This window comes from Cetorhinus maximus, chromosome 5 (assembly GCF_964194155.1).
Source record: "Cetorhinus maximus chromosome 5, sCetMax3.hap1.1, whole genome shotgun sequence".
Classification (NCBI taxonomy): domain Eukaryota; kingdom Metazoa; phylum Chordata; class Chondrichthyes; order Lamniformes; family Cetorhinidae; genus Cetorhinus; species Cetorhinus maximus.
In genome coordinates this window covers 62,009,584-62,033,774 of record NC_135883.1, presented here as the reverse complement: position 1 = coordinate 62,033,774, position 24,191 = coordinate 62,009,584, and the positions used below count along the sequence as shown (strand labels likewise).

The 24,191-nt window shown below is 42.1% G+C and overlaps 1 protein-coding gene across 1 annotated transcript in view; it reads right to left on the bottom strand.

Moving 5' to 3' along the window:
* LOC144680673 (CUB and sushi domain-containing protein 1-like) overlaps positions 1 to 24,191 on the bottom strand; it is a 2,611,816-nt gene that overhangs the window by 398,729 nt on the left and 2,188,896 nt on the right. The window contains exons 32-33 of the mRNA XM_078541910.1: positions 14,151 to 14,264; positions 11,711 to 11,806 (exon numbers count right to left, since the gene is read on the bottom strand). Coding sequence (XP_078398036.1) covers positions 11,711 to 11,806; positions 14,151 to 14,264 — 210 coding nt within the window. The remainder of the gene's footprint in view (positions 1 to 11,710; positions 11,807 to 14,150; positions 14,265 to 24,191) is intronic.

Genomic DNA, 24,191 nt, shown 5'->3' with positions numbered 1-24,191 from the left:
TGGAATAATACAACTTTCTCCTGCCAAAGCTTTTTTTATAGAACAGAGCCTCTTAACAACTACAAATTAGATTGCTAAAAAGGGAACAATGTGGTCAGAACCCAAAAAGAACGCTGTTTACAACTGCAATTATTCTTCCTTATCTTTTAGTAGGTGTTACACATCGCAGTGAGATAAAATTGAAATCAGTAGTCTAAAAGTGAATGCCAAATAAGGTCAACCTGGAATGAAAGATGATAGATAAATAAAATGGCTGAATTTTCAGTCCAGGTTATTGTGCTCATACACTATACAGCTGCTACGCTCAGGGATACTTAAAAGTTTTACAAATCGGCATGGGCACTAATTCTTTCCTGTGCCATTTTTTGTAAGGAATCATACAATTAGATGGAAGGATCATAAATTCAAGCAGAAACAGCCAGGATATTTACCACCATTAATGAGGATAGATGGGCAAATGTGCCCATGAAATTTCTTATTGCTTCTTACTCCTAAACATGTGTTATTAACCAAGGACAAACAATTGCTTCAGAATCATACTTTCAGAAGCAAAGACTCTCCAGGGTCCAATTTACTCTGCTCAAAAAAACCGGAAGACTGCTTCAATTCCGGCAGTGCACTGTTTCTAAGAATGCTCGGAAGTCTTGTTAAGGTCTTAATTATGCTTCAGCACTTGACTGGTTTACTGCAAACAGGTGCTAAAATGCAGTACTTACATTTAAGGGAGATTTAATAGAGGTATTCAAAATTATAAAGGCATTTGATTGCATGAACAGAGAGAAACCGTTTCAACTGGCAGGAGGGTCAGTAACCAAAGGACACTGATTTCAGGTAATTAGCAAAAGAACAAGAGGGAAGATGAGAATTTTTTTTTTACACAGCAAACTATGATCTGGAGCACACTGCCTGACAGGATGGTGCAAGCAGGTTCAACAGTAACTTCCAATAGGAAACTGTACACATGCTTGAAATGGAAACAATTGTAGGATTACAGGGGAAAAGGCAGCAAATGAATAGTAAATGAAAGAGCCACAACAGGCACGGTGGACTAAATGGTCTCTTTTCGTGCTGTGTAGTTCTATAACTTAGCAGAGCCAGGAGGAAACCACTGAATATTTAGCTGAATCTAGTTAGAATTTATGCACAATAAAAAATGTTATGGCAGGTACTTTGCTAATGAAAATCAATCGTTTAAACAAAATAGAGAATTTAGTGCAGAATATGCCTTCAATTTTCAATCGTGTATTTATTATTCTCACTAACTTACTGGGCACATCTGCTGAATAAATTTTATGAATACCTGACAGTAGGAAAGACGGCAGGCCAAAAAAATTAAAGATACAATTGGCCCTGATATTCTCTAAGGTTTCTTGTATCATTTGCTGTACATTTGATAAGAGGTTAACAGATCCTCAGGAAAACAAATGTTAAAAAAATGTGCTATTTTGCTATATGGGAAATTGCAGAAATACAAAAGAACATAAGAAACAGGATCAGGGGTAGGCCATTCGGCCTCGCCGTTCAATATGATCATGGCTGATCTGCCCAGGCCTCAACTCCTCTTTCATGCCAGCTCATAGTCCTCAACACCCTGATATTTCAAAAATCTATCTACCTCCTCTTTAAATACTTTCAGTGATTTAGCCTCCGCAACTCTCTGGGGTAGAGAATTCCAGATATTCACTACCCTCAGAGAAGAAATTCCTTTGCATCTGAGTTTTAAATGAGTGCCCCCTTATTCTGTAACTATGTCCCCTCGTTCGAGATTTCCCCACTAGTGGAAACATCTTCTCAACATCTATCCTGTCAAGCCCCCTCAGAATCTTGTACGCTTCAATAAGATCACCCCTCATTCTTCTAAACTCTAATGAATAAAGGCCTAGCCTATTTAGCCGTTCTTGATAAGTCAACCCCTTCATCCCAGGGATCAGCCTAGTGAATCTCTTTTGAACTGCTTTCAATGCCAGTATATCCTTTCTTAAATACAGGGGTCAAAACTGTACACAGCACTCCAGTTGCAGTCTCACCAACACCCTGTACAGTTGTAACGAGACTTCCCGATTTTTAAACTCCAACACTCTAGCAATAGAGGCCAAAATTCAGTTTGTCTTAATTACTTGCTGCACCTGCATGCTAACAATTTGTGTTTCATGCACAAGAACACCCAGATCCCTCTTTGCTGCACTTTTTGGAGTCTCTATCCATTTAAAAAATAGTCTGCCTTTTGATTTTTCCTACCAAAGTGCATGACTTCACACTTTCCTACATTAAACTCCATCTGTCAAGTTTTTGCCCACTCACTCAACCTGTCTACATCCCCTTGCAGATTCCTTATCTTCTCATCACAACATGCCCTCCCACCTATTTTTGTATTGTCAGCAAATTTGGATGCATCACACACCTATATCCCTACTCACCACCGCACTAATACCTTCCTTTATTAACAAAGCTACCCCACCTCCTCTCCCTTTTTGCCTATTTTCTGGAACATCGAATGCCCTTGAATATTGAGTTAGCAGTCTTGGTCACCCTGCCACCATGTCTCTGTAACAGCTATCAAGTCATATCCATATGTTTCTATTTGTGCCATCAACTCATCTATCTTGTTACAAATGCTGTGTGCCTTCAGATAAAGAGCCTTAAGCTTCAACATTTTACCATTATTACTCATTCTCATTCTAATTTCTGCTGCACTCTTCTGCTTATATTTTCTGCCCCTCCCTGTCACGCTCTGATTATCGTTCGCCTCTTCACTACTCTACACCTCTGCTCTCTCGTTTCTTTGATCTTTTAAATTTCCCTTCAATTGGACTCTCCTCCCCACTAATTAGTTTAAATTCTATCTACAACCCTAGTTATACGATTCACTAGGAGACTGATCCCAGCATGGTTCAAATGAAGCCTGTCCCAACGGAACAGCTCTCTCCTTGCCAGTGCCCCATGAATCGGAACCCATTTCTCCCACACCAATCTTTGAGCCACGCATTTACCTCTCTAATCTTATTTACCCTAGGCCAATTTTCATGTGGCTCAGGTAGTAATCCGGAGATTATTACCTTTGTGGTTCTGCTTTTTTAAACTTAGCCCCAAACTGCTTGTAGTCCCTCAGCAGAACCTCTTTCCTAGTCCTACCTATGTCATTGGTACCTACGTGGACCACGACAACTGGATGCTTCCCCTCCCACTCCAAGTTCCTCTCCAGCCCAGAAGAGATGTCCTTAACCTTGGCACCAGGTAGGCAACACAGCCTTCGGGATGCTCTGTCTTTGCTGCAGAGAGCAGTATCTATTCCCCTAACCATACTACCCACTATTACTACTAAATTTTTCTTTTCTCCCCCCACTTGAATGGCGCTCTGTACCATGGTGCTGTGGTCAGTTCACTCGTCCTCCTTGCAGTCGGTGCCCTCGTCCGCACCGGGAGCAAGAACCTTGTACTTATTGGACAAGGGCACTGGCTGAGGCTCCTCCGAAGCTAAATTCTGGATCCCTACACCTCCCTCACTCACAGTCATACCTCAGGTCCCTGGCCACGGATCAAATTTGATGTAATTAATCTAAGGGGTGTGACTGCCTCTTGAAACAGTGTCCAGGTAACTCTTCCCCTCCCTAATGTGTCGTAGTGTCCTCAGCTTGGACTCCAGTTCATCAACTCTAAGCCAAAGTTCCTCAAGCAGCCAACACTTGCTGCAGGTGTGGTCACCGTGGATCGCACCGGCATTCACCAGCTCCCACATGCTACAGCTGCAACTCATTGCCTGCCCAGCCATCTCTATTCTATTTAACTAATTAATTTGGATGTTAAATATTTTAAAAGTGAATTTCTTAACTGTACTCTTCAGCTGTAATAACGTCTCCTCATTTAAACTACTTGGCCAATCAAAAGAAACAGGGAAGAGATACCCATCAATCACCTTCCTGTTTTCCTGTGATGACACACTCTGGCTCTGACAGGTAGAAACAGGTTGAAGGGGCTCTCTGCCGCCGCTGCCCTTCTCATGCAGATCCGCTCTCCGTGTGTTCCCAGCTCTCCTCTCGCTGTTTTAAACTAAAAATCCTGGCTCTCCTCTCACTGTTTTAAACTGTAAAACTCCCAGCTCTCCTCTCGCTGTTTTAAACTGTGAAAATCCCCACTCTCCTTTTGCTATTTTAAACTGTCTACCATAACTACCATATTGTAGTATTATTGTCTGTCCTAAAACAAATTTTACTTTTGGGGATAATTGACGACCATGGATATACTTGCTTTGATTGGTTCTAATTGCTGAAGTCATATTCAATTGCAGTGCCTTTACGTCAAAAACATATCAATAAAATGAGCACATTCTTCAAGAAGGCAGAATTGTATTCTGTAACCTCATGACTCAGTTATATCTCTCACTCACACATCACTACTAAATCAGGGGATTAACCCTGATTTGATGAGTATAGGAGAGCAGGCCAGGAGCAGCAGCAGCCCCTCCCAAAAATGAGGTCCCACCCAACATGACAAAGCTACAACAAAGGGCTACATGCGTGCTAAGCAGTGAAATCAGCATACTATTGGCAGAGTAAAGAGATCCTATAACCAATGAGTCAGATGAAAGACCTCAAATCCTGCCATATATAGTCATGAATGCTGTTGGGCAGTTAAACAACTAAAAGGGGAAGGAGACTCCATGAACGTTCCTATCCTCCAACATGGAGGAGCCCTGTAAGAGTTCAAAAACAAGGTTGAAGCATTTGCAACCATCTTCAACCAGAAGTTCTGAATAGATGATCTATCTCAGCCTCTTTCTGAGGTCTCCATCATCACAGAGGCCAGTCTTCAGCCAGCTCGATTCACTCCAAGTGGTTGCAAAAAACGGCTGAGCACACTTGGGCTGTAAGGATTATGTGCCCTGACAACATCCCAAACATGAACCAAAGGAAGTAGCGCTGAAGACTTGTGCTCCAGTTGCGCTTCCAGCCAAGCTTTTCTAGACCAACTATAACACTGGCATCTATCTGTTAAAGTGAAAAATTGCCCAGGTGTTCCACATCCGCAAAAAGTAGGACAAATCCAATCTGGCCAATTACCACCCCATCAGGCTATCCTTAATCATCAGCAAAGTGATGGAAGGAGCCACTGACAATGCTATCAACTCTTTCGAGTTATCAACAGTCACAGATTGCAACTCTTTCGAGTACAATCACAGTTCTTGGTTTTCCGGGAGTGGGACATGAACCCACAACCCTCTGATTCAAAGGCGAGGGTGCTATGAACTGAGCCACAGCTGACACCTCTACAATGCTATCAAGAGGCACTTACTCAACCAGAACCCAATTACTGATGCTCAGTTTGGGTTCTTCCAGGGCCTCTTCCAAGTCCAGTCCTCATTACAGCCTTGGTTCAAACATGGTCAAAAGAGCAGAATTCCAGAGGTGAGGTGAGGGTGAATACCCTTGACATCAAGGTAGCGCTTGATCGACTGTGGCATTAAGAAGCCCTGGTAAAATTGAAGTCAATGGGATCCTGGGAAAACTCTTCTATGGCTTCAGTCATACCTAGCGTAAAAGAAGATGGCTGTGCTTGTTGGGGGCCAATCATCCCAGGGCATCGCTGCCGAAGACACTCTCCTGAGGAACTTCGGCCCAACAATCTTCAGCTGTTCATCAACGACCTTCCCTCCAGCATAAGGTTCAAAGTCAAGATGTCCCCTGAGGATTATAGTGTTTAGTTCAATTCACAACTTCTCAGATAATGAAGCAGCCTGTGCTCATATGCAACAAGACCAGGACAACAGTCAGGTTTGGGCTGATAAGTGGCAAGTAACATTCATGCCACACAAGCACCAGGCTATGGTCACCTCCAACCAGAGAGAGTCTAACTATGTCCCTTTAATATTCAATGACATTACATCGCTGAATCCCCATCCTTAATATCCTTGGTGGGGTGGGGGGTGGTCACCATTGACCTGAAACTCAAAGGGATCAGCCACTTAAATACTGTGGTTACAAGAGTGGGACAGGGGTAAGTATTCTGTGATAAGTAACTCACTTCTTGGCTTCCCAAAGCCCGTCCACTATCTACAAGGCACAAGTCAGGAGTGCGGTGGAATACTCTTCACTTGCCTGGATGAATTGCAACAACACTCAAGAAGCTCTGCAGGATGACACAACCTGCTTGATTGGCACCCCATCCACCAATCTAAACATTCACTCTCTCTACCACTGGCACACAGTGGCAGTAGTGAGTGCCAGATACAAGATGCACTGCAAGTACTTGTGAAGGCTTCTTCGACAGCACCTTCCAAACCCATACACCTCAAAGGGCAAGGGCAGCAGATGCATGGAAGCACCAACACCTGCAAGTTTCCCTCCAAGTCACATACCATCCTGATTTGGAAAGATATCACTATTCCTGGGTGAATGTCCTGGAATTCCCTTTCTGACAGCACCGTGGGTATATGCCTTGACTAGATGGACTGCAGTGGATTAAAGGGGCAGTTCACTACCATCTTCTGAAAGGCTAATAGGGATGGGCAACAAATGCTGGCCTTATCAGCAATGTCTACGTCACATAAAAGAATGAAAACATCTAACAAGCATTCCCGCTAATCTATGACTACATGAAAGAAGCTTCAGTAATTCGAAGTGAGGTCAAAAACTCACCCTGAAAGCATACCAGTGCTACTTTGAACTCTGTGAAACACAGATTGCAATCTGAAAACTAAATGTTAATATTAGTATTGGGCAAACCCCATTTAAAATGTGATAGTGCATGATTCATACTTAGTTGACAATACTAAGCAGTTGTCTTTGAATGAAAGAAGGCCTTGATGACTATACATCTATATTTAACTGAAATAGGATGATTTTTTACTGTGATCATTGAAATTAAACTTTATAATGTTGAGAGCTCTTGTTAATTAGATTGTAGTTAAATAAAGTTGACTAGATTAGAGTTAAATAAAGTTATCAGTACATTGCATTATGTGTCATGTATTCAAGATTTCCCAAGCATGAAAACAATTACCAGTAAACTTTTGCAATACTGTATTACATTTGCACTGACCACTAGTTGTAACATTTTCTTTCAGCACACCAGTTCATGCACAGGCAAAATGGCATCACCTATAAAATCTTTACCATAAGTATTCCAAAATCTCAAACCAATTCTTCTGATGGGATGTCTGATTCAATTCTTTCGACATATCCCAAAATGCAAATAATCCAAGTTACTTCAAAGAACAACATTTAACTAAACTAAAATCTACTGAGCACAGGGGAGGGAAATATTTCTCCTGCACTCTGTTGCAGTAATATCATCAACTTTCTTTATGAACACAGACAAAATCCAACCCATGATGAAGGAAAATGACAGTCTCTGCAGAAAGCATACAAAAGTCAATACATTGAGTGAGTTCTGCCAATCCTCCACCTTTCTTAACTTGTTCAGAAAAATTAATGAATACCACAGTGGAAATATTGATCCAGATATTGTGCAGAGTGTAATCAATGACAAACTATGAACGAAGTAATTAATAAGAAATTAAACAGCCATTATTAGTTAATTATCTTAGTGAACTATAGATGCATGGTTGCCATGCCTTCTTTCATTGCTCTCTGCTTTTCTGCACTGCCCCTCTTGGTCCATGCATCAAATGGATCAAGAAGCACATAAGTAACCTGGACAACAACCCTCTGCAAACTTTGCTCTAAAATTGCTTCTATGGGGTGCTTAGGCTTCTGCTGTGTTCCTTTCTTCTTGAGAAGAGCCTTAAAACTTCTGCAGTCAGGCTGAAGACAGGAACTCAAAATTGAGATGGTAAACCTAGATGCCCCACTCGGGTGCAACACTAGTGCTCCAACACAATGGGTTGAATTTGAGCTCATCAATCTGCTTGCAGCAGGGGAGCCATTAGCGTGTGGGAACCTGAAGTCCAGCAGCACATTTATCAGTGGCTTTTTAACCATTGCTAATGCAGTAGCATCTGACTTCTGGGTTTCCTGGCCAATTATCGCAAGCGGATGTGTTGGCAACCCATGTTGGTGCATTTCAGCTGAAATGTTGTAAAGGGACCCTGCTCAGATATACACAAACTGAGGTCAAGACAAGTAGGTTGTTTGTTACTTGGTGTCTCACACATTACAAGTCAGCAAGAGCAGGTAGTGGAGAGCCCTTGGCGGAGGGTGCAGGACCCTCCAAACTCTGTTCAGCTTGACACAGATGCTGAGCCTTGGGGGCCATCTACAAAGAGGACTATCTTGGAGCAGCAGCAGCAGAAAATGTGCAAAGTTCTGTCAGCTATTTCAGCCACACTGTACAAGCTTGTGGTGAGATTGCAGGAGTAAGTCTCGAGCATGAGTGCTACGATGTCCCAGGCTTTCACGCTGATCTCAACATCCATGAAAAAAGTGGCCACCTACATGAATCAAATGTAGCAATCACAAAGAGCTGGCCCTCACAATGACTTGCACACTCTGAATGCCACCTTAAACAGGATGAATGAAAACCTCACCTTTGTCTTTTAACAACCTACAGAATTGTGGAAGAGTGCTCAGTGCAGACATGATAGGTTCAAGAAAGGAGGCATGAAAGTGGAGACTTTGCTCAAAACGCTTCTATTTATTACTGCTTCCCCACTAAACCGTGCTGCACCTGACCCCCTGCTCAGTCAGTAGCCCACATGCTGCCTCATTGCCTGATGGCTGAGGATGCTCCAAACCTCAGACGACATTGGCCAAGAGCATCTGAGCAGCAAGATCAAGGATGTGAGCAGCCTGTCTCTAGCTCTGCTGGGACAACAGGGTTGACATCATATAGGAGTAGTTGAAAAAGGAAGATTGTAGATTTGCAGTTGCACACGGATGTGTTACACAGTGTTAGGTTATTACGTTTGTTTAATTTTTCTGTAAGTTTACAATTATTTCTTTGCACTATATTCTCATTTTGCCCATTTTTTTCAGCTACTTAGCGAATGGCCTTCTAATTTGTGATGAGTGTTATAACAAGAGTTGAAGATGAACAATGGATGTCCATGACAGGGATGCTTTATTGTTGGGCGATGAGGTTGGGGCCAATTGAGTTCAGAACGTGGCTGTCAAATGGGTATAGTACTGCAGTTTGATGGAATCATGCCAGAATTAGACCAATCCGGGCAACTATGTACACTGTAGCTGGTGCCATCATCATGTCATATTCGTCCTGCTCCTGATGTTGCTCCTTTTCTCCTCTGAAGATCCACTGCAGTCAGCACCTTATTCCTCCTGCAGCTCCAGTCCTTGCTGCAGAATTGTGCAGAGTGCAGCACTTCACTGTCATTCCCGGTGCCTGGGCTAGTGCATTCTGAAAGGCATCCCCAGATCTGTCCAGGCATCTAAAGCATATCTTCAGCATCAAGATTGCTTGCATGAAGAAAGCTCTCATGGTCATGTGGCTTTATCTCTCTTGGGCATTATTGTCTGGGCTCCTAACGGTGTCATCAGTCACATCTTCAGCAGGTAGCCTCAGTCTCCATGGAACCTGCTCCAACTCTGCTTTGGAGGTCCACAGAGCTCAGGGATGGTGGACTGGCAAAGGGAAAAAGTATCAGAACAACTCCCTGGGAATCTTACAAACTTGCACATGATGACCTTTTTGTTGCTGCCCTCGAGCTGCTCATTAAGAGGAGTGGAAGCCCCTGTGGTTGACAAAGACTACAGCATGATCTAGGGTGGCCTTGATTGTCGCACATATGTGCATCAATGACTTCTGTGGGAAAATACCCAGAGTCGCAGTGCTGAACAGACACTCTTCCTGATTGGCCGCATTGGTTGCAAAGTGCACATAAATGCTGGCGCTGTCAAACATGGCACCTGTCACCTGTGAGATGCATTTGTGGGCAACAGGTTATGAGGCTCTCCAAAGATCTCCTGCAAGTGCCTGGCAGGAGTTTGAGGTAAAGAACATAGGGTAGGTGGTGACTTTGACAGCCACAAGCAGTGTGCACTGCCCTGGTCCACTTTTTAGGGGGTCTTCTTTGAGGAGGCTACAAATGTGACCACCTTATGCAATATCCTGAGCCTCCAGAGGCCCTGCTGCTTGGATTGTGTCTGGGAAGCTGACCCTCTGCCTTTACACCCTGTGTTGAGGGGTATTTCCTCCTGCTCCACTTGTCTCTCCTGCAAAGTGGCATATAGATGAGGAGATGGCTACTTTTTAGTCTCCTAAGGTCCAAAGTAAAACTGCATATGTGGCACCCATGCTGAACAGCTACTTGGTAGATGGGAAGTGTAGATAAGATGCACAAAATTCCAAAGTAGTGGAAATTAGCTCCAAAGCATTGAAAGCACACACTCAGAACAAGTCTTGTGAGCAAAGGCTTTTCACTTAGGCAAGGAAGCAGATGTGAGGTCTCAGTACTTGAACAATTCTTGGCCTGCCATTTATTCAGCCCCCTCAATTCCTGTTGTCCTCTCTCCTTGCTTTCACTAGTGAGTTCCATGAAGCCCAGGAAACTGTCACAAAAGAGATAAATTCAAAAAGTCCAGTTAAAACAGCTAATTGCCCTTTAACATATTTAAATTGGCAAATCACCTCTCCTGAGGAAACTTCTCGCATGCTGCTCAATGTATTGAATTTCAATGCATGAGTTGGTGGATTGCAGCTGGGTTCCTGATGTTTTGCCACTCCCAGACCTTTTAACCAGCAGCCCACTGCCAAACCCACATGCTTTTTATGTTAAAATTCCACGACCCCACCACCCCCCAAATTATGTTCCCATACCAATGACCAGCATATTTTCATTAACATTTTCTTCTTGTTCAAGTCAACAGCCAAATCTCAATGTTCTGTAACTAGTTTGGAATGCTGTGCTGCCATAAGTATGTGGCTTAAGAACAAAATCTGATCAAGCAGAATTAGGCTTGGATTGGTTTGCAGACTGCAAAGACTGAACATTTTCAATGGATCCCAAACAAATTTAAAGGTTGACAATAACATTCATTGAATCAAATCACCAACTCTCAGGCTCAAAACCACAATTCACTCTTTCAGATTGTGGTGTTGAATTATGGTATTGAGCTATGATTGTACTTGTATTAGCCTTTGAAGTAATTCAGATATGGGAGCAAGTTGAGCAGAACAGAGTCCACTTGAGGTTGAACTGTCTGAGAGAAAAAACAAATTGATTTGCTCCATCCCCAATATGCAAGGATTATGCACATCATCTTTTCTGACATTGTTTTAGGCTGCTTAAAGGTTGAACTTAGTTCGTTGTGAAAGATCATCCCTCTTGGACACAGGTATATTCTCAACTGCACTACTCATTTCGGTATTAATTATACGAAGGTTAGACATGAAACCACAAGGTACAGGAAAGTTTTAAGTGCTCAGAGAGATGATAGGGAGTATTTTAGAAAAGGGCACATGGGGTAAAGCAAATTAAAAAGTGATAGAAATTTTTTTGACAGCTTTTCCTGTCGAAAAATGTACTTCACATTTTTTTCTACTGCCCAGGAGTCCCACACTGGAGATGTTATGGCAAGTGCCAATGATTTACAAAATAAAAAATTCATGTCAATGGAGACTCTTGCACACATACTATTCATGACTACAGATGGAGCTTCTGACAAGGTGCAGCTCTTAAGATTGCTGAAGCAAAATGAAATTGTCCCCAGAGAACTCAAGTTCCTTTTTAAGTGTCTGGTGTGCCATCCAAGACCCATTTCAAACCTTCTGAGGAAACCAATCAACCTAAATCCTTTACCTTGATAAACAAAGTGAAAACCTCTGGATGACGCTCCACTCTTAGCACTGAACCTGAGCAAAATCTGGTTTGATGTGGCCAGAGGCAGGGTCTCTCCTGAGGAAGGAAAAAATAAAATTGAGGATATAGGGCATGGTTATTTCATATAATAAACAGACTCAAGTCATGAATTTGTTTTTCTCCATCCACCAAATAAAAAGGACCACAGGATCTTAAGCTACAGGGTGCTTATAAAGGCCTTGTTCAACTTTAATCTTTAATAACAATGAATGTGCACATGTTAGAAACTTCATCCATTTGTTAATTGGGTTCCTTTGTGGGGCATTTTTCTGATAATCAGCAGTGAATTTTCTTCTCACCGCTGTAATGGGCTTCAGTTCTATCAGCCATAACATACAGTCGACCTTTTATCCCTATTGTCTCCATTTTCAAGCAGGGAAACAGCATTACCATGATTAACAACATGAACATTAAAAGAGCTGTATGAATGAGGCTTTCATATGCCATTTACCATTTCTTTCCACCATATGTACATCCATCCAAAGTTACTAAAGTTTAAAGTTGCACAAGGACTTCAGAAACACGGTGTGTGTCACTTAGGCAAGGATAGATTAGAGAAACAGGCTTAGCGTTTTGAGTCCATATAATCCTTCTTCAGGTCATACAGACTCGAAACATCAACTCTGTTTCTCTCTCCACAGCTGCTGTCAGACCTGCTGAGATTTTCCAGCATTTTCTGTTTTTATTTCAGCAGATTTCCAGCATCCACAGTATTTTGCTTTTATATAAGAATAGATTAGAAACTGCTTTATATTAATTATGTCAAAAATGTAAAATTAACTTCCATTAGAAATTAAGAATGGGGATGTCTCAGTATTTAAGACAGCTAATGACAAGCAATGCCCAGTGTAATTGAACTGTGGAATAAGACTGGGCAAGGCTGCATTAAGGGTCCAATGTGCAACTATCCACTCACTACCAAAGTTGAAGAATGGTACAAGGTACCACAAGTGGGTCAGTGACCATTGCTCTAGGCACCAGCATGAGGGACTGCCTTCAGGAAAGGAGTGAAAGTTGGGGGGGATAAAAATAAATGAATGGAAAGCTAAAATGCCAAAAAAAAAATAAGTAAAGCACATTAGTCATGAAAGTGATGCTTCTTTGCATTTAAGTTTTACTTTTTACACACCATATATTTCATAGCATAAAACCTTATCAAAATATATATTTTTATATTGGAATTAAATTTGACACTGTGGCATGGTGCAATGGCTGTGTAGTAGCAACAAACAGGGCCAATGCTGAGCTTTCCATCTCAGTCGCAACGGTGTGATAAAGCAACAACTGAAAGCACAGAAAGGAAAGAAGAGAAGATTAAAGGGATAATTACTTTCAAGGAATGTGTTTTTGGTGATCGATGCAGAGCGTTATTCACATCTATCGGAAAGAAGGCCACCTGCCCACCCTCTCAATTGCAGGTTGCTTGCCTTAAGGGCAGCACAGCAGAGGAAATGGAAGAGGGGTAAATTCTCCTGGCTCACATCCCAATCATTTTATAGAGCACCATGCTGTAAGGGAAACATCTCCACCCTCAATATTTCTCAAGTAACATTGCATATTGAATTGCAGTCATTGATTTAGGTGTTTATTTTTCTATGAAAGAACAATCTGATGTCTGATACAGTTTCCATCTTTTTTTCTTCAATAAATGAACACTTGATATTGTTTACCACCAGCTGTCTCAAGTTAAAAGAAGGTCTCAGTGAGCAGGAACAAGATTAACTAAAGTCAGGGGCTATTGTTGCCACAGCAACATCTCTCCTAAGACACAGAGTTCAATTCCTCCTCCCCAGAAGGAGGAAACAGTTCGGACCAGTACTCTTATTTCCCAGTTTTTACTATTTTTTCCTTCTGGGAGATGGGAGAACACCCATTTTACTCAACAAATGCACTTGTTAACCTAATGTCATTCTTAGAAATCCGATGTTTCAATACCTCTTATTTCTTCAAGCTTATTCAATGTTAAGTGTGGAGAAAATCACATGTTCTCATAGTCTTCATTAAATCAAATTTGTGTATGACCATGCTTTCTATGATGTGGTAATATCACAGCACCAATTGTATTCTTCTTTTCCAATCCCACTGCATCACATACCATTTGCTGCTTAGAGAACAGGCAGGTGAGCTGTCCCTTTGACCTCTGGCAATGTCAGCCTTTAACAGGTGGCTGAAAGCCTCTTCCTCTTGATGAAAATATCTGATCCTCCCTTGTGGTTGGCATGACAGATATCAGAATATTGCATTTGGGTTACTGAGAATACAGGCCCATGTATAAGTATTTCATAGTAAAGCTCACTGCAACTCTGAAATCACTGCATCAGCCTGCACTTGCTTATCAAATTCTGTTTCTGGTGAAGTAATTTGAGAAGTTAAAAGTTACCGGAGTGTGATCCCGAAAGGGAACTGAGAAGCCTGGCTTGCTGACTGTGTCCATCAAACAGCTCCACCACATCATTGAGTGCTGTCTGAAAATGTGCAAATTGTCCAAAAACCACTGTAAAGAGAAAAACAGAAACAAAGGGGATAGATAGAAGCAGTGGACAACATTAGAATGAACTAAACATACTGTTAATCTAAGCTATTATATACTTCTACTACTCAAATGCTTTTATTTCCTCACTTACTGGATGCTGTTCTGATTACCTGAGAATATAGGTTTTCAATATACAGCTTGACAATCTCACATTTATATAATGTTGACTTTTCCAGCTCACTTGACCTTCAATTTATGTATGGCTGAGCAGAGCTAATTATCACACAGAGTGAAACAACATTTATAGAGTTAACATATAGTATTTGTCATTCTGACATTTCATTGTGTATTCTACAGCACCTACAAATTAAAATCTTGCCTCAACTGTGCACTGCAGGGATCTTTGTTTGATAAGAATAGTTTAGATTTCCCCTTGCTGATTTTAACTCTTAAGCATGTGTTACCAAATATCTGCTTTAAAAAAAGAGCATGCAAGATTTTATACCAGGTGTGGGGATACACATTGCTGATTAACCTGTTATACTTTTCATGCAGCAGTGCAGACTCCAGAACATGTTTTCAAGGCAATGGTCGTCCCTTGCATAATTTATTCAGAGGAAGACGAAAACTTATTTCTTATCCTACAAACAATACATGTTAATAATCTGGTTTACATTTCTATCTGCATGTTTCACTGATACTCTAAATAGGTGATAAACCATTAGGAAGGAAGTGAAACGGTGACTGTACCTCTGTTGTCAGTGGTTGCTGATAACATTGTGTGTTGGCACTAATCATACTTTTTTATGTCTACATATACAGAATTGCTTGTGCTAAAATGCCACACAGCCAGAAAAGTAAGCCAGCGAGAAATATTCAGCTACACTTGCCAATAATCTCTTAATCTAATCATCCTCATTAATAGAATTTTCAAAATGGCAGCTTTATATTAAGGAGAAAGGTAACATTACTTTCCATGAAGAGAATAGAGGCAGATTTTCTTGAATAGTTTAGCACGTTCAGTGAGCATAAGTAAGTGGAAACGACCCAAGTTCACAACACTGTTTACACTGAGTTCGGGAGGCATTAGAGTGCTACATTTGCAGTCAGCACCACAGAATTAGGAATGGGAAAATTTAGCAAGGGTTGCAATTCATCATTATTACTCAGTGACCACCAGTGTATGTGCTTGTCAGGTGAGTTTAGGATTAGATTTGTTTGCATTGCCTTTATAGTCAAATAACCTGCTGCACTTCTGTCATGACATATCTGGAATGGCCACCCGTGAATGGCCACAAAGTGGAACCAGCCCATGGGAGAAAGCTTTAGCAAGAAAGCATTGCTTTTAAGAGAAGGAATGAGAGAGGGGGAAGGATTTGCAAAAAAAACGGACACAAATAGCATTAAAATGTCCAACAGGTTTATGATCAAGTTAAAAATAAATGTAATATTGTAACAAAATAATCTTTTTGTATTCACTCATGGGATGTGGACATCACTGGCTACGACACCATTTTTATTGCCCATTCCTAATGGCCCCTGAGAAGGTGGTGGTGACCCACATGCAAATTGGCTTAGGACAAATCAGATTAGGCAGATAAATGTCTGGCTCAAAGACAGGTGTGGGAGAAATGGGTACTGGTTCGTGGGGCACTGACACCATTACTGGAGAAAGTGGGATCTGTACCACTGGGACGGTCTACACCTGAACTGTGCTGGGTCCAGTGTTCTTGCGAGCTGCATAACTAGAGTAGAGAGGGTTTTAAACTGATTAGTAGGGGTAAGGGTACAAATTTGGAAGATGTGGGAAATTAAAGAATAGAGGCAAGGCAAAAGGTAAAGGTATTACTACGGGAAATGAAAAACAGAACGTGACAGGAAAGGATAGAGCGTACAAATCCAACAGTAAATCAATAGATGAGGCTAGAGGTTATAAAAAGAATATAAAGGGATAAAACTAAAGTCTCTGTATCTGAATGCACAAAGCATTTGAAGGAAAATAGATGAACTGAGAGTGCACATAGAAATAAATAAGTACGATTTGATAGCCAGATAGATAAGGCAGAGACATGGCTGCAAGAGGACATGGATTGGGACCTGAATGTTTAAGGGTACAGGACATTTAGGAAGGACAGGGAGTGAGGAAAAGGTGGAGGGGTGGATGTGTTAGTTAATGATAGTATTAGCACAATAGAGAAGGATGACCTAAATTCAGGCAACCAGAATGTGGAAATGGTTTGGGTAGAGATGAGAAATGGCAAAGGCAAGAAGTCACTTGTGGGAGTTGTGTACAGGGCCCCTAATAGTAACCACATGGTAGGATGGAGCATAAAGGAAGAAATAATGGAAGGTTGTCAAAAAGGGCACAGTGATAATCATGGGAGATTTTAATCTATGTATAGACTAGAAAAGTCAGACGTGCAAAGGTAGCCTAGATGAGGAGTTCATACAATGTTTCCAGGATAGTTTCTTATAAAAGCAAGTTCTGGAGCCAACCAGAGAGCAGGCTATACTAGACCTGATACTGTGCAACGAGATGAGATTAATTAATGACCTCATAGTGCAGGCACCCCTAGATAGCAGCGATCATAATATGACTGAATTTTACATTCGGTTTGAGGGAGGGAGGAGTTGGTCTGAGACTATGTTTTTAAACTTAAATCAGGGCAATTGTGAGGGCATGAAAGCAGAGTTGGCTAAAGTGAATTAGCAAATTAGGTTAAGGGATAGGTTTAAGGGGATATTTCAGAATATACAGAAAAGATACATTCTAACGAGTAAGAAAAAGTCCAAGGGATGGACACGCCATCCCGTGGTTATCTAGAAAGGTTAAAGATAGCATCAAACTTAAAGCAAAGTATATAATTGTGCAAAGGTAGGTGGAAGGCTAGAAGATTGGATGGAATATAAGAAATAGCAAAGGATGACTTAAATATTCATAAGGAGGGAAAAATTAGAGTACGAGAGAAAGCTAGACAAAAATATAAAAACAGATAGTAATAGTTTCTATAAATATTTTAAAAAGAAACAAGTTAACAGAGTGAGCGTTGGTTCTATAGAAAGTGAGTTTGGAGAATGGATAATGGAAAACAAGAAAATGGCAGATGAATTGAACAGGTATTTTGCATCTGTCCTCACTATAGAGGATCAAGTAACGTCCCGGGAGCAGCTATGAATCAGGAAATGAAAGGGACGCAGGACCTCAGGAAAATTACAATCACCAGAGAAGTGGTACTGAGTAAATTGTTGGAGCTGCAGGCTGACAAGTGCCCAGATCCTGATGGACTTCATCCTAGGTTCTTAAAAGCAATGGCTAGTGAGATAATTGATGCATTGATTTGAATTTTCCAAAGCTCCCTAGATTTGGGGAAGGCCCCATTAGATTGATAGATAGCAAATGTAACTCCATGATTCAAAAAGGGAGGGAGACAGAAAGGGGGTAACTACAGGCCAGTTAGCTTAACATCTGTCATAAGGAATGTGTTAGAAGCTATTATTAAAGAAGCTATAGCAGAGCACTTGGATAAGTTCAAGGTTATCAGGCAGAGTCAACATGGTTTTGTGAAATGGAAATCATGTTTAACCAGCTTATTGGAGTTCTTTGAGGAAGTAACATGTGCTGTGGATAAAGGGGAACCAGTGGATGTACTGTACTTAGATTTCCAGAAGGCATTTGATAAAGTGCCACATCAAAGGGTATTGTGGAAAATAAAAGCTCATGGTATAGGGGATAACATATTGGCATGGATAGAAGATTGGCTGACTAACAGGAAGCAGAGAGTAAGCATAAATGGGTCCTTTTCAGGTTGGCAAGGTGTAACGAGTGGTGTGCCATAGGGATCAGTGCTGGGGCCTCAGCTGTTTACAATTTATATAAATGACTTGGATGAAGGCATGGATGGGATTGTTGCCAAATTTGCTGATGACACAAAAATAGGGAGGAAAATAAGCTGTGAAGAGGACATAAGGAGGCTACAAAAATACATAGATAGGTTAAGTGATGGGGCAAAGATCTGGCAAATAGAATATAATGTGAGAAAATGTGAAATTGTCCATTTTGTCAGGAAGAATAAAGAGAAGCATATTATCAAAATGGTGAGAGATTGCAGAGCTCTGAGATGCAGAGGGATCTGGGTGTCGTAGTGCATGAATCGCAAAAGGCTAGTATGCAGGTACAGCAAGTAATTAGGAAAGCTAATAGAATGTTATCATTTATTGCGAGGGGAATTGAATACAAAAGTAGGGAGATTATGCTTCAGTTATACAGAGCATTAGTGAGACCACCTCTGGAGTAGTGTATACAGTATTGGTCACCTTATTTAAGGAAGGATGTAAATGTGTTGGAAGCGGTTCAGAGAAGGTTTACCAGACTAATACCTGGAATTGGCGGACTGTCTGATGAGGACAGGTTGGACAGGCTAGGCTTGTATCTACTGGAGTTTAGAAGAGTAAGAGGCGACTTGATTGAAACATATAAGATCCTGAGGAGTCTTTAGAGGGTGGGTGTGGAGAGGAAGTTTCCTCTTGTGGGAGAATCTAGAACTAGGGGTCACTGTTTAAAAATAAGGGGTCGCACATTTAAAATGGAGATGAGGTAATTTTTTTTCTCTCAGAGGTCATGATTATTTGGAACTCTCTTCCTGAAAAGGCAGTGGAAGTAGAGTCTTTGAATATTTTTAAGGCAGAGGTGGATAGATTCTTGGTAAGCAAGGGGGTGATAGGTTATCAGGGGTGGACGGGATGCAGATTTCAGGTTACTATCAGATCAGCCATGATCTTATTAAATGGCCTTGTGGTGTAGGTACACCCACAGTGCTGTTAGGGAGTTCCAGATTTTGACCCAGTGACAGTGAAGAAACAGCAATATAGTTCCATGTGAGGATGGTGTGTGACTTGCAGAGGAACTTGCAGGTGGTTGTGTTCAAATGCATATACTGCCCTTGTTCTTCTAGGTGGAAGAAGTCACAAGTTTGGAAGGTGCTGTCAAAGGAGCCTTGGTGAGTTGCTGCAGTGCATCCTTTAGATGGTACAGACTGTTGCTAATGTGCATTGGTGGTGGAGGCAGTGGATGTTGAAGGTGGTGGGTGGGGTGCTGATCAAACGGGCTGGTTTGTCCTGGATAGTGTTGAGATTCTTCAGCGTTGTTGGAGATGCACAAATCCAAGCAAGTGGACGGTATTCCATTACACTTCTGACATATGCATTTTAGAAGGTCGAAAGGGAGTCAGAAGATGAGTTACTTGCCGCAAAATTCCAAGCCTCTGACCTGCTCTTGATAGCCACAGTATTTATATGGTTAGTCTAGTTCAGTTTCTGGTCAATGGTATCCCCCAGAATGTTTATAGTGGGGGATTCAGTGATGGTAATGCCACTGAATGCCAAGGGAAGATGGTTAGGTTTTTCTCTTGTTGGAGGTGGTCATTGCCTGGCACTTGGGTGGCGTGAATGTTACTTGCCACTTATCAGCCCAAGCCTGAATATTGTCCAGGTCTTGCTACATATGGACATGGACTGCTTCAGTGTCTGAATTGTGAATGATGCTGAACATTGTGCAATCATCAGCGAACATTCCCACTTCTGACCTTATGATGGAAGGTCACTGTTGAAGCAGCTAACGATGGCTGGGCATAGGACACTACCCTGAAGAACTCATGCAGCAATGTCCTGGAACTGAGATGACTGACCTCCAACAACCATAGCTATCTTCCTTTGTACCAGGTATAACTCCAACCAGTCGAGAGTTTCCCCAATCCCCACTGACTTCAGTTTTACTAGGGCTCCTTTATGCTACACTCGGTCAAATACTGCCTTAATGTCAAGGGTAGTTGCTCTCACCTCACCTCTTGAGTTCAGCTCTTTTGTCCATATTTGGACCAAAGCTGTAACGAGGTAAGTAGCCAAGTGGCCCTGGTGAAACCCAAACCGAGCGTCGGCAAACAGGTTACTGCTGAGCAAGTGTCGCTTGATAGTACTGTTGATGATCCCATCCATCACTTTGCTGAGTCAACTGATGGAGTAGTAATTGGCTGGGTTGGATTTGTACTGCGTTTTATGGACAGGACATACCAGGGCAATTTTCCACATTGCCGGGTAGATGCCAGTGATGTAGCTATACTGGAACAGTTTGTCTAGTAGCGCAGCTAGTTCTAAAGCATATTACACTTCTGGAATAAACAGATTAATGTGAAATTATTGAATTTTGTATTGACCCCTGTAATGAGTGGGATCCACATAATTTGTTTGCCCTTTTGCTGACTACAAATTTTCCATCCTCTTACTTGTCACGAAGAATGTTTAAGATATACAAGCTGTTGAATTTTCCTGATATACAGTGTCGAACATAAGTTTCTAATATCACATGTTGCATGTCACAAATTCAATATAGCTTCAGGTCTTATGTTATAAATTTAATCAACCTTCATGTCCTACACAATTACAAATCCTGTTATTCTTCAGGTCCCAGATCTCAAAATACAATACTTGTCTACTTCAATATTGCTTAATTCAAATCATGCGTTAATTCAAATTGAAATTGCTCAAAAATAGGCTCCAACTGAAAATGAGTGGGACCTTTGTTGTTTCATTCAAATCGCTTAATTCAAATTATTAGCTTATTCAAGTTTCAATCCAAATTCCCTCTCCAAATGGAACCTGACTTGGTGACAACCACTGATTGATGCAAATTCAGCCCTGAAGCAGGCCAAAGCAGCGAGCCTGTCCAGACAAGTCATACTGTGAAAGGCAAATGAATTTGCCAAGGAACTTGGAAATGACACTACTCCCACATTATGGGTTTGCTGTATCAAGCACTGCCAATCAAATCCCTGGTCTATACATCGGAGAAAAGTAACAATGGTACACAAAGTGCTGGCAGCTGAGAGCATGAGAAATGTTGCCTTATTAAATACCTGGATATATCTTTAAAGCAAGTAAAACTGTTTTTTATTTACAAGCTGTAACCAGCAGAACGTCATATTCCATCAATAAAAAATATTCAGGTGAGGAAACCAAACCTTCATGGTTTGCACCATTACTGACGGGGAAAAACATAAATCTGCTTGTGATTGAAAATTCCAAAAGTACCTATTATTTCCATGTTGTTATTGATGGCATGTAACCTGCAGAAACTTAAAAAAAATGTCAGAGAGGCTGGGCACTCTTTTTGAGGAATGACTGTGTCACTTTGACAGAGCATGACATTGTCAGGAAGAAAATAAGTGACAATCTCGTGTGACACGCAAACATCCAGAAGCAGGAACCGTTGTCAAGCTGTGTTGGGGACTGTAAGTTCATGCCATCAGCAGAGGAAGCAGCAGCGTCTGATAGAGTCGAGGATCCAACATGGAAACACTCAGCCAACACTGAAGCAACAAATCTAAGTGTATAAATTCTCAGTTGTGACTGGCAATAGACATGAGCTTTCTGTTCATTGTCTATACTGATTATGAAGGCCTGCTTTTTGGATAAATAACTGATACAGAAACTGTGGATGTCTTGCAGGATAATGCCACTGTTTGCGGGTGTGATGAAATCTACATTTTTTGATCATTTTTTTGTCTATATGTGTTTTAAGTGTGGAGTCACGATGATTTTGCATCTGTGGGGAGTGGCCCTTAGTTAACTGGAGATTTTTTAATTTAAGGTACAGAATGTACCCAGCTTGGATACATTAGCCTGGCTGACACAGGGGCGGAATGCTGTTGGGAGATGTTAAAAGTCACACGGAACTGTTCAAGGGGCAGAGTGAACAGCAGCCCATAAGGAGCAAACAAAGGAGGGTCAGCACCATGCAAATGAAGTGCTGCCATCAGCTGTGCTGATGAGGGCTGAGGCTCAGAGGAGCCCTGGGAGCAATTGGTAGCTCTTTGCAGCTAAGTCCAGGAGCAGTTGTTGGCAGCAGCATGACTGAAAAGCTGGGACCGTGCCTGTGTTTTGACGCTCGGGTGCAGCCTGGCCAACATGCGGGTGCGGGGGATGGGGGCGCAGGGGAGGTGTTTGGGGGGGGTGCGGGGTGATGTGCGGTCTCAGAAGGAGGTCAGCTCAGTTGGAAAAGACTAAGAAGGCTGGACCTGGGAGAAGATTTGAGAGAAATCTGCAATAGTGTGCCTTTTGGATTAAGATTCTACTCTTAATCTTGGAATTTGGGTGGAGCAGATCTACTGTTGGCTCGGGATCAGACTAGCTCTTTGAAGGAGAGGAGTTAAAATTCCGAATGAGGAAGGAAAAGCTTTTAAGAATTTTTGTGGCTCACAGTGGTGACTGATATCTGGATGGGTCACTGAGAAATTCAGGGGACCTGTCTTGGTTGGGTCTGCCATTTAACGTGCAGTTTGTGGCTGTCTGACCACAGTTTGTTCTGTTAATTCATGTTTACCTCACGTTAATTCAGGATATGAGAGCATAGGACAAATAGTATTGGCTGTTTACTGACTTTTGTCGAGTAAAATTTCTTCTGTTTGCTTAAAACCGTGGAATCTTATGGCTTTATTCTCTTTACGAGTAACAGTGATTGCAGATTTTGTATATTTTAACAATACAATGTCCCTAACTGGATTCTAAAAAATTTGGGGATCTTGTCCAGGACCGTAACAAAACTTACAAAAGTAGGGAGGTCATGTTGGAATTGTATAGAACCTTGGTGAGGCCACAGCTGGAGTGCTGTGTGCAGTTCTGGTCGCCACATTATAGGAAGAATGTGATTGCACTGGAGGGGGTGCAGAGGAGATTCACCAGGATGTTGCCTGGGATGAAACATTTAAGTTATGAAGAGAGGTTGGATAGACTTGGGTTGCTTTTGTTGGAGCAGAGAAGACTGAGGGGTGACCTGATCGAGGTGTACAAGATTATGTTGGGCATGGACAGGGTGGATAGGAAGAAGCTGTTCCCCTTAGTTGAAGGGTCAGTCACGAGGGGACCCAAGTTCAAGGTGAGGGGCAGGAGGTTTAGGGGGGATGTGAGGAAAAATCTTTTTACCCAGAGGGTGGTGACGGTCTGGAATGCGCTGCCTGGGAGGGTGGTGGAGGCGGGTTGCCTCACATCCTTTAAAAAGTACCTGGATGAGCACTTGGCATGTCATAACATTCAAGGCTATGGGCCAAATGCTGGTAAATGGGATTAGGTAGGTAGATTAGGTGTTTCTCACATGTCGGTGCTGAAGGGCCTCTTCTGCACTGTGAGATTCTGTGAAAATTTGGGGGTCTGATCTGGGATCATGGCATGGCAGTGAGAGGAAGGAGTAAGCCCTCATTGTGGAGACAAAGTCCCGCCATCACATTGAGGATACCCTCCATCGTATTGTGTGGCACTACTGCTATGCTAAATGGGATAGATTTCGAACAGATCTAGCAACTCAAGACTGGGCATCCATGAGGCGCTGTGGGCCATCAGCAGAAGCAGAATTGTACTCGAACACAATCTGTGACCTCATGGCTCGGCATATCCTCCACTCTACCATTACCATAAAGCCAGGGGATCAACCCTGGTTCAATGAAGAGTGCAGGAGGGCATGCCAGGAGCAGCACCAGGCATACCTAAAAATGAGGTGTCAACCTGGTGAAGCTATGAAACAGGACCACTTGCATGCCAAACAGCATAAGCAGCAAGTGATAGACAGAGCTAAGCAATCCCACAACCAACGGATCAGATCTAAGTTCTGCAGTCCTGCCACATCCAATCGTGAATGGTGGTGGACAATTAAACAACTCACTGGAGGCGGCGGCTCCACAAATATCCCCATCCGCAGTAATGGAGGAGCCCAGCACAGCAGTGCAAAAGATAACGTTGAAGCATTCACAACAATCTTCAGCCAGAAGTGCCGAGTGGAAGATCCATCTCAGCCTCCTCCAGAGGTCCCCAGCATCACAGATGCCAGTCTTCAACCAATTCGATTCACTCCACATGATATCAAGAAATGGCTGAAAGCACTGATGCTGCAAAGGCTATGGGCCC